This window comes from Oncorhynchus kisutch, linkage group LG6 (assembly GCF_002021735.2).
Source record: "Oncorhynchus kisutch isolate 150728-3 linkage group LG6, Okis_V2, whole genome shotgun sequence".
In the NCBI taxonomy this organism is placed as follows: domain Eukaryota; kingdom Metazoa; phylum Chordata; class Actinopteri; order Salmoniformes; family Salmonidae; genus Oncorhynchus; species Oncorhynchus kisutch.
In genome coordinates this window covers 66808393-66820129 of record NC_034179.2, presented here as the reverse complement: position 1 = coordinate 66820129, position 11737 = coordinate 66808393, and the positions used below count along the sequence as shown (strand labels likewise).

At 39.6% G+C, this 11737-nt stretch overlaps 1 protein-coding gene across 7 annotated transcripts; it reads left to right on the top strand.

Moving 5' to 3' along the window:
• Nucleotides 1-339: 339 nt before the first annotated feature.
• Nucleotides 340-10431, top strand: LOC109893238 (coatomer subunit zeta-1). 7 transcript variants are annotated; one of them, XM_020486361.2, is made up of 10 exons: nt 340-591; nt 2175-2243; nt 2393-2477; nt 3340-3431; nt 5564-5619; nt 6364-6441; nt 6748-6799; nt 7744-7782; nt 8605-8637; nt 9569-10431. In XM_020486361.2, the coding sequence occupies exons 1-10, from the start codon at nt 532-534 to the stop codon at nt 9614-9616; spliced, it is 612 nt and encodes a 203-aa protein (XP_020341950.1). In that variant the 5' UTR covers nt 340-531; the 3' UTR covers nt 9617-10431. The 7 variants fall into 7 exon arrangements, with proteins under 7 accessions (XP_020341950.1, XP_031683078.1, XP_020341954.1 ...); XM_020486360.2 differs by having other exon boundaries at nt 401-591; nt 3337-3431; XM_020486365.2 differs by lacking the exon at nt 6364-6441 and having other exon boundaries at nt 385-591; nt 3337-3431.
• Nucleotides 10432-11737: the final 1306 nt, after the last annotated feature.

Here is an 11737-nt window from a genome sequence, read left to right as displayed (position 1 = left end):
ACACACAGCCACGCCGTGCGCAGGCTCGAAAGTAGAATATCATACTGTCTGTGCTGTCTGTCAATCCATCCCTATGTGCATTGCTGCCATCTGCCGTGTTAGAATGAACTAGGAAAATAATGACATCCGCGCTGGGTAACCCAGACATGCCTCGGAACATGGATTGAATCACATATTTTAGAATAAAGTAGGCTTTCACTTGTAACAAGAGTAATTAATGTATGACATGCACTAAACACATGCGATTAAATATACTACTGATTGGATTTATATGCATAATGTCCCATAATGCACTGCTTGGCCATATGAAGTAGGTGAAGTCACCAAAAACCTCATCGGTGTTAATTTTGGAGTAACGCGTAAAAGCACCGCTGTAAGAAACGGACACCATTGTGGTTCCTAGAGAACAAGGACCTAACATCATTCACGAACTAGAGGGAGCCAACATGGCCGAATGAAGGGCTTGGTTTCGCGGAGCCTCCTCCAGGCCCGCCCACCCATGAGTCAGAGGATTTTGCGAGGTCTACTAGAATGACAGCTCAAACCTGTCCACGTCAACACCAGAGAACCACTATGGAGATCGCGTCTCTGGTAAGCAATCGGTAGGGATATGGCGCTTTAAACATATTTCTAAACGAGCATTACCTTGCAAACGCATGATTAGGCCTCGTCGGCCATTGCTTGAATAGCATTCATTATAGCCCTTTGCTGCGTAAGTGTTGTATTCAGTATTTTACAGTATAGCCAGCCTAAGACGTGATTGTTTGAGGTCTCTGACTGGCTGGATCTAATCTTTTCAGGTGCGATAGCAGACATTAGGAGGTACTGTATTCTGCACGACTGTCGTTGTTATCTGAATGTAGGCTATGCGCTATTTGAGTGTAGCGTACTGAAATTCCACAACCAGCAGCAACATGTGTTGTACTTTTTCCTCGTCAATGGGCAATTGCTGTTGTACAAACTCGAACAGTTGCCAAATCATCCCAGAGAGAGGGGCATACTGTCTGAAAAGCTACCCCATGTCACATATCTGATATTATAACCCAATTTGTTATGATTTACACTTAAATGAATGGCATGAGGTGTCGGTTATCCGTTATACTTTTACTATAACTGTGACATCACCCTGCCCAAGCATTGAAGGGTGAACACTGAATAGATTGTGTGCCACGTCTACGATATTTGGTTTCAACCGGAGGAGGTGCGTTGCGCAGCATTTTACGCTTACCAAAAACTTGATTCCACAGGTGGGTTTTTCAACAAAATATGTATAGAATAATTTCACACTTTTGAGGTAAACTCTAGACAGATTATCATTGTACTAAGATAAATTAAGGTTTACGTTTCGACTTTACAGTTGTTGTTTTTTTTATACTGTAATTTAAACTTTAAATAATACAAGCAGCTCTGGACAAGGCCGCAATTACTTTTCGTTTATTAACACCCGCTGTACAGCACTTGACCCCCAGCCTCAAAAGATATCTCTTTCTCTCTCGTATATATACACACTTTTAAAAATATTTTTTTTACTGATAACATTTTAACTGATGTATTGCTCTATGTAAATTGCAGTGTTTTCTGTTAGTAGTCAGTCATGGCTGCACACTACAGTGTCTGGATGTGGATTTCAATAAGTTATGCACTCTTGATATTGATAATCACTGTACTTAATGCATAAAGTAATGTTGCACGAAGGACCATAGGACTGGTTACCTGACACCTGCACCTCATTGAAATGTTTAAGGAATTCGTTCCACTATTGACTGTTTCTAATTGCCATAGACATCTGGATGACTGGTTTGGACTTTTCCCCAGTTCAACTCTAAAGTCCTGAATGTGATGTTCCTGGCCCAAGTTCTGTGATACACTTAGGCTCTGAGTCTGTGGTAGTCAGTGCATAACAGAACTTTGGCCCGGTTCAACCAAGGCACCGTGGGATGGAAGTAACTGAAGGCTCTGGGACCATCGTCATCTACACTCGCATCTCTTCCTGATATTGTCGTATTCCTCATGCTTTTGAATAACTTGACTGTATTATCATCACCAATATCATCATCATAATCATCATCAGTGCTCTAGTAATAACTGTTAGGAATGTGTTCAGTATGCCTAGGTCCTATGGAAATGCAAATTGTCCTTGATTCTGGTCAACATGTGGTCATACTGTCTTTCAGGAACCCTCACTTTACACAGTGAAAGCTGTCTTCATTTTGGATAACGATGGCAATAGACTTCTATCAAAGGTAGGCTTTTAACAGTTGTCCAATAGCGACCCACGTTGGTTATTGTTGTGGAGTCGACATTGTGAGTACTGCCCCAAATGAGCACTTGTTGTAGATGGTGTATTAATCATAACGAATGACTCAAAATTCTGTCTTTTGTTGTGTTTTAGTACTACGACAAAGAGCTCTACCCCTCCATGAAGGAACAGAAGAACTTTGAAAAGAACGTTTTCAACAAGACACACAAAGCTGACAGTAAGTTTTTACCCCATAAAAATGTCCCAGGAGACTATTGGAGTGGATAGTTGAGCTTGAGGCCTGATATTCTGGTCCATTTTATAGTTTTAATGAACCACTAAGATTTAAAAAATATATATATATATATATATATATATATATATATATTTTTTTTTTTTAAGCTTCTAGCAATGTGGTGAGAGTTGAGAAGATGTGCATTGTCAGTGAAATCAGTATCAACAGGATTATAATGTAAATCATTGCATATGTGTACCAGTCTTCTTTGGCTTCTTGTCAATAGGATACTGTGTATAAAGCATTATTAGGTCACGACCTGTTGTACACACACCTTCTGTGTATCCTCCACCATAGAAAACCATGAGGCAGTGTTAGCTATATACTATTAGCCTGTGGCTCAACCCTCATTGGTTAGTTTGTCTAAAAGTTGAGAAACAGTATTGGTTCTTCAGTCCTCCCAAGCTCACGTTACAGTGAACAAAAGGGGAGGGAACCAGTTCAGCGACAGACAGCTCTCAGACTCTTTTGTTCCAATGAAATTCACAGCAGTCATCTGACACCCCGGGTCCACCTGCCCCTAAGGAGGATACCCACTCTCTATCTCGATATCCCTCCTTCCTCTCCATCCCTTCTTCCCCACACACATATGAGATTAGCATTTTATGTGACAACACTCGTTTAAATTGGAAGCCTCCATTATTGGCGACCTCCATGAAACCTCTCACTTGGGTATGTCTGTATATGTGAATAAGGTGTGGATGTGCTTTAACGTTGCAATAAAGGTCACTTGATGGCTTGAAATCTCAGCGTCTCGCTCTGTCTCGCTCTCTATCTCTCTCGCTCTTTCATTCTCTCTAAGCAGATGAGATTGCCTTTGTGGAGGGGATGACGATCGTGTATAAGTGCAGCATTGACCTGTTCTTCTACGTGGTGGGCAGTTCACAGGAGAATGAGGTAGGTAATGGGCTTCAGATGCAGAAGGAGTACAAGGCTAGACTGGTGCTTCAGACTGCATTATGGCCCGTATCCTGACTTGAGATCCGCAGTCCGCATGCAACTCAAGTATTTTGCACTAATCTTGCATTGACATCAATAATAATTCACACAAAGTCTGCGTTAAGCCCTCGCATATCAATTTAGAATTCGGATCTCAGAAAGCAACATGTCATTTTCAGTAGTGGTGCATGGGTAAAAATGGCTTCCCCCCTATTACAACCTGTGTTGTGATAATTGCGTTGTTTCATCTTTAACCTGCTAATTATTATGTCTTGCGTCCGTGATATATATATATGTGTGTGTGTGTGTGTATATATATATATATATATATATATATATATATACACATTACACACACACACACACACACACACACACACATATTTTTTTTTTTAACCTTTATTTAACTAGGCAAGTCAGTTAAAGAACACATTTTTATTTTCAATGACGGCCTAGGAACAGTGGGTTAACTGCTTTGTTCAGGGGCAGAACGACATATTTGTACCTTGTCAGCTCAGGGATTCTATCTTGCAACCTTTCGGTTACTAGTCCTACGCTCTAACCACTAGACTACACTGCCACCCAACATACATATATATATATATATTAGGTGTGTGTATATATGCCTGAAAGCCGAGACAATAAGAAGACTCAGTGGTAGAATACATTCAACCACACCTTTGTTTTATCACACAACCGCAGAGCAACCTCTGTCTGGTGAAATCCACAAAGCGCTGCATCCACTACTCCAGCACCATTTCAACTTCAACATCAAGTCACCCCTGATTAGTCTAATACAGTGACAACTAAAAGATACCAAAAACAATTTAGTCCAATCAACGTAAGCTATATATGATGTGGCTGTCCATGGTTCGGATTTCTGTGTGAGTGTGCATGCGCATTCGTGCGAGTAGGAAAACATGTTGACTCACCCTACTTGTAGAGAAACGACAATGCCATCCTCCTCTCTTTCATGTTGACAAAACGGTCTATCACTCTGTTATACAGTACGCACTTATTTTTTGTTGTCCTAGACTACCTGGCAAAAATGCTTGCTAGCTAGCCTAACTTCCTTTCATAGGCAACGTTAGCTAGTTAACATTAGCCTACTACACCTAGCTACATATTGAACTTCCATCCTCTCAGGCCAGGGGCACAATGTATTAATTAATGGTTGGATCAGAATCGCCATTGTAATCATTGTCCAGTACAGATAATTCATTACAACCACAAGTCCAAATCCCTATCTCCATCCATGGCTAATTTAGGAAAGTGCCAATTTGAACTTGCTAGCTAGGCACCGGAGGACAACAATACAATGAGATGTTTCTGTCAATGACGTATGCTCACAATGCGATTTGATTGGAGTGATGCCAAAATCCAGACTGGCTTCCCTTTTTTTTTTGTTCTTTTTTTTGGTGCGCCAGGACTATTCACAGTTGAGCTCAGTTTAGCTCAATGTTGATTGGCAATAAAAAACAATTTAAAAAACGTTTTAAATCAAATGCTCACTGACTTCCCTTGGATTCAATGCTACAGGTGGCAACAATGTCATACTAGTTTGGACCAGATGGCATCAGATAGATGGCCGATACGTAGAGACAGAGGGCTGCTGTTTGGCTCGCTCGGATGCTTTCTCCGGTGAGATGCATTCAGCCTCTTTTGGAAATTGAATGAAAATGATTAAACTCGGAGAGACAAAAGATTAAAAAAATATATACTGTATATATTGGTACATTTTTGGGGAAGCCTGACTGCCATTGGCATCCATGAATACATGCCACAGGTCATTTGTCTGCATGACGTCATCAATGGAGACCCTATATATAGAAAATGCCCATGAGAATAAGTGGCTGATAATTTCATTTTCTTTAGCACTTCTTGTTGCTGTGTACATTGCTAGCGAAATACCAGCCCCTCTATGGCATCTCAGCATTTATATACAACAAGCAGAGTGATTCAACCACACCTGACTTTTTGCTCTCTCTTTCCCACACCCTTTCTATGTTTATTTCTCCTGGCTTCCATCTATACCTCTCAATTCTCTTGTTTTCCTTTCATCCTCCACTGCTCTCTCTCTCTTCCTATAGCTCATGCTCATGGCTGTACTGAACTGTCTGTTTGAGTCCCTCGGTCAAATCCTAAGGTAAGCGTACAAGTGTTGTCCTATGTTGAAGTAACCTCACATTTTAAAAGTGAGGAGGTCAGTCAACCTTTAGAGGCTAACGATTGTAGTAACATCGAGGAGAAAAACGTAACAAAGTCAACAGCCACGCAAGAAACGATTATTCCATTTTTTGGGGGGTAAATAATTAGTGAAAACATCACTCTTGTAAATATGGGGACAGGTCAACAAAATGATATGGGGACAGGTCAAAAAAGTTCATTTCTGATTTGAGTAACTCTGTAATTGTTTCCTTCATGCGTTAAAAATATGGGGAACCGAAACAGTTGATGCCCGCAGTAGGTTAGTGATTGTTTATTTTGGGTTAAATTATGATCGGATGACAGTGACACATCCAGAGCCCTCTGTGGAGTGGAACAGCTTGACAGGGGCTGGAGCCGTTACCATAGAAACCAATGCAGTAGCAATGCAGGGAGGGAGAGAGTCAATTCATCTGTTTGCTCTCTACTCATTTCATGCAGTTTTTCTCCTATTTAACAAAAAAAAACAAAATGCCAACTGTTAAGTATCATTTCAAACCTTGACAACTGGTACTACAGGAAGTTAATATAAGTCGGTGTTTGAAATGTACAGAATAGCCTAAGGTGACATGAGCAGTAGTGTCCCCTACATTTCTGGTCACAAGGCAATAATATGAGACCCAATCACAGATTGGGATCCACATACTAACTACAATTCAAGTAAGTCAATCAAGTTTTCTTCCAGGAAAAATGTGGAGAGAAGGTGTCTATTGGACAACATGGACGGAGTCTTCTTAGTAGTGGATGAAATTATCGACGGGGGGTAACGTATAGATTGCATTTGGATTAATGTTACATTGCTATTTGTGTTGATAATTGGATTCTTTCCCACATTTCTTGTTTTGAAAAAATGTTGGATTATTTGTGTCCTTGTTTGACATTTTACTGCCTTGTTAGGAGTTATTAACATAATAATTAAACTGCACCCGCTATAACATCTGTTAAACTGTGTACACGACCAATAAACTTTGATTTGAGGTATCATTCATGGGATGGAGTTGGGGTTTGGGAGTTACTGGTACAATATCTTGTGTTCTCTGAGTTACTGACCCTAGCATTGTGTTACCAGGGTGATCTTGGAAAGCGACCCCCAACAGGTCATCCAGAAGGTCAATTACAGGGTAAGACACCTACAATCACGGACTGTGTCTACTGTATGGATGAATACAGATTCTGATATGAGTACAATACTCAAAGACACAGATGACTATAGGAAATTATGATATTTTCGGACCGACTGAGGTAGGGATTGTGTTTAGTGGGATTGTTGTGGAATCTGATAACCTGTATGTTTGAGGAAAATGAATTAACTTATTTGATGTCACAACACCAAATGCCAGTCTTCAGCCCCCCTCCCCACCATCCCCTCAACACCCAAGTCCATCTCATCTTCCTCTTACATGTGTCCTCTCTCTCCCCCGACCCCACCCATCTCCTCACACTGTCAGCTGGATGGTTCAGAGCAAGCCTATGGCTTCGACCTCTTTGATTACATCGTTGGTAACATTGATGGACAGACGGACAGAAGCCAGTGTGCATAGCAACAGACTGCCCCAACAACCAGAGAGGGCGAGTGAGGGGGGGAGGGGAGGAGAGGGGGGGTTGTTGAGGGAGATCCAGTGCAGGTAACTGCATGGTGAGAGAGCATGCCACTTTAGGTTCACAATGTTGGAACAATTGTCCACTAAGTCTGTCTTGCTTGGGTTTGTCAGTGGTTAGACTGAGGTTACCCATAGTGTTTCAGGTAGTCCGTATGGGGTTCCAGGAACTACCATAGGTGTTGGTACACTTTAAGAGCAGCGGGGCCCTTTGTAGTACTCCCTTGCACAATGCATGCCTTGTGTGAGGCAGCCATTTTGATTGGATTGCGGTGGTCATTGACATATTCACCAGTGTCAGAGTGCATTTACATTAGCAATGCAAGGCATCACATGATTGTTATAAGGGTATTATGTTATCTTAGTTGTTGCTTGCTTTATGTGTTTGACTCTTTACACACACACAGCCCCTAATGGTGTGTGATTGCTATGACGTCATGTCCCCTCTTTTACTGTATCTATTCCAGGCGGATGAGAACCCACTGTCAGAGCAGAGCGTGGCTCAGGTGAGGTCATACACACGCACACACACACACAAAGCAATGTCACTGCATGTATAGACTATCTTTTCCATTGATACAGCTTTAGCCATTAATTTCAGTTCACACCTGATGACATAACCTTCTATTATACTGTCATGTACAGTATATTAATTGCATATAAACTATAACATGATTCTTATCAGGGTTGGGGTCAGTTCCATTTTGAATTTTTGTCAATTCGGGAAGTACACCCAAATTCAAATTATCTTCAATGCTTTGGAATTGGAATTTGGTGTACTTCCTGAATGGACTGGATTTTAAATGGATTTGACCCCAGCCCTGATTTGTGTCTTTCCAGTTACCCATTTTCATCATTTCTATACTAAATGTTCTGTAGAATAAAGCCACAGTACACAATATATGGATAATTGTCTCCCAGTATTGTTCAATTTGAAAACAATCATATTACTACTCATAGTACCGGATTGTTTGAAGGTTGATTTAAAAGATGGGGTCCAGTTACATGCCATCATACTACAATAGGGTTTCCATTTGACTAAAGTCACTGCATTCAAACATAGATTTATCCATTTGAATCGTGTAGTCTTTGAGTGCCAAACACACTGCATTCATACAGAATGCTTTCAATATCATTTTGCCAGCTTTGCCAGCATGAACTAACCTGCATCTGGATTTGATGCCATGCTCACACCTGCATAGTAAATTATGGAATGGGCCACATTGCATGATCAACATGGCTGCTGAATTGCTCTTACCTTCATGCAATGTTCTGCCTGTTACTTCCTCTTTCCTTCTTCTCCTAACCCTCTACTTTAACCCTCACAGCACATTACGGACAAATTGGCTATGACCTCCAATGTAAGTCCTCTCACTCCTCACCCTCCAACATGGGACATTTTGAGTCTCTTGGGGCGTGTTCAGAAGACCAGAATGTTGCAGATAGATATGAAGTGTATAGAATGGACACATCATGACTGTTCTATACTGGTCATCTCTCTGTGTGACTTTCAGACTGCCCTGTACTCCTGAGTCAGACCCTGCTTGCAAGGAAGGGTTCATATCCAAAGCTATTAACTATTTGTCTTGTGGTAGTTTCTCTCCCTTGTTGGAACCAAACGTCAATGACAATACCTTTCGATCCTCTAATAGAAATGGAATTGTCATGTTGCCTATATAAAAACACTAGACCTTGACAATAAACCTAAAACAATAAACACTAACATTAAACGAAACCGTAAACAACTAGAGGTAGACAGTAAACGCTAGTCACAAGTTCATAATTTTAGCTGGGTTCCTTGCGCCCCCTGGTGTGTAGTTTTATGCTATGCATCTCTGTTTCAACAGCCCAAAAAATGCAGTTAGTTTCTCTTGTGGAATTTCGTTTTAGCAGGAAGAGTGACATTTTATAAATCACTGAGTCACACTTGCATCATGTCATTGCCGATGTTGAATATAATTAAATTGTTTCTAAGCAAGATCAAAATTCATTTGTCTGCTCAGAGAAGCTGACTGTCACTTTTTTGTGTCTACTACACAAAATACACTTACAACGTTTGATGTTACACTTGCAAGTTTAAGGAGCACATATTTCATGTAAATAATGAAGGCGTGAGCAGTTCCATTCAAATTCACATTAATACAACAGTGACACCTACTGGTTGAAGTGTCACAATGAACAATAAATATAACACACTGCATACTATAATAGGCTACTTACTGTATGATCTGTGATAATGTTGTTTTTCCACACTGAATCTGAAAGTGTTCTTTCTGGGGGTTTTCTTTCCAGATAATGCAGTCTGCCAAAGAACAAATAAAGTGGTCAATACTCAAATGATCTACACCGCCTGTCCAAAGGTCAAATGTCTTACAGTGGAATGGACAGTAGGAATGTATGTGTAAATATTAAAGGTGTATTTAGCGTTTTATGCTTAAATAGGCTATATTTATGGTAACTAGTGGCAAGTATGGGCATTTTTCATATGAAGGCAAGCTGACATTTTCTATGTATTGTTTTGGAAATCTATTTAATTTATTTGATTTGCAATAAATTGCAAGATATTATGCTATATTATAGCATATGATTTGTTAATTTCCCTTAACCCACCAAAGTACTCTGTAAAGAAATGTTTTAACCAAACCAAGAAATCAACTGCATTTTGTTGTAATGTGTGCAGGCCTACACAACTAGGGAAACTGTTGCTTGGGCTTCAATAATTATGAAGTTATGTTACAGAGAACTTGAAATATGAAGTTATGTTATACTACACTTTTAAAGCTTTGTAAGTTTAACAGAAAAAGGCAATAGCCTGTGTAGTGTTACAGTAGTCCTGTATCTAGTTGAAAGTCAGGTTACCCCATGTTAATTTATGTTTTAGAATTATTTTGTGTTCATACTAAAACGAAGTTGGCGTAGGTGGGTAGGCCTATGTTTTTTCTAAAGCACTGAGAACACCATTAGGACTATAAGAATAACATGTTTTGTTACTAGTCTATGATGGACAAATACACTTTTAATATTTCAATTTTTAACGCCAACGAAGAAGAGGCTAATAATTTTTCGCTTTGTTGATTTCTATTGACAGCTTCTTTTTTCAAATGTAGTCTGCCTGTTGTCAAGCTAATTAAAATGTATATTTTTTGTTGTCAAAATGGCTCTTGTTCCATTTATCATACCTAATTTGACACTGTTTTCTTGTTTCTTCGAAAAGGGTTCCTGTGAGCAGTGAAGGCTGTAGCCCACAGTGTCTTTTGAAATGAATATTTTCAATGGTAATCTCAGTTGTGAATAGTCATGAGACATGGGGTGTGGTGTCTGTTTTGATTGGACGTCAGGGTCTTACGTCAACATCCCCCGCCTTCATAGCAAGAGCCAATGAAGCGTTTCAGTTGTTAAATCTCAAAATGTGATTGGACGTGTCTGCTGCAGGGTGGAGCTTTCTATATTCCATATCAGTCTGTGCTAAATATCGTTTTAATTGTTCAATATAGGCCATAATTAGGTGAAATTAAGCATGGACAATGAAGATGTGTCTGTGGTAAATGTTATAGTATATGTAAAGAAATTGAATAGCATACAAAAGTTGCTTGTAGGCCTATTTTAGATTACATTGCAATGCTTTAGATTTAGGAATTGGTAGAACTGGTACGATATTATATAATTGGAAAACATTATAGGTTTAAGAATTATTTCGATTTTGAAATGATAATGTTGAACGAATTTGATGGCAAGAGGGCATGTAGGTCTCTTAAAATAAACAATTGTTCAAATGTACAAGGATCACCTGCTACTTTCATATAAGGATGGAAGAAACGGAAACGGATGAAATTCTTTATTTAGCCTACACCTCTAAAAATCTTAACTGTCTAAATCTTTAGTTTACGATGTTCTATGCAATTTTACTGCCATTCGTGTTTAGCCTATTTTCGTTTGAATTGCATTATAATTGCATTATAAATAAAACATTTTATTATAGGCTACACACGCCACACAACGCTTCTCAATCTGGCGTTTTTAAATGTGCCTATATGGAAATAAATGTGTAAGAGGGAAGACAAAGGCAACATATACAATGTATACAATGTAAGCTATACATTGTGTTAGGTGATAGCGGTCCATTCATTAGTTTTAACGGCAACAAAAACGAATTAATCTTTTTATTGAACGCATGAAACTGCCTGCTCATAATTATAATCGACTTGATGATTAAAACTGTCTGCGTACACTGTGCCCACCAAGGATTCGTTTCCCCAACTATGCCATTGCTGCCATCTAGTGGCCTTTCACCGCCTTGCAGCATCTCATGTGGAGTAATTTCCTCTCTCCCCAATGAAAAGTCACTGATAGGGATATCGTTGACATAGTATCGGAATTGACAAACTACCATGACAATCAATCTCACAACCAAGCCCAATCAAATAGCTGGGAATATTTCCATTTCATCATGGATTGCCTAGA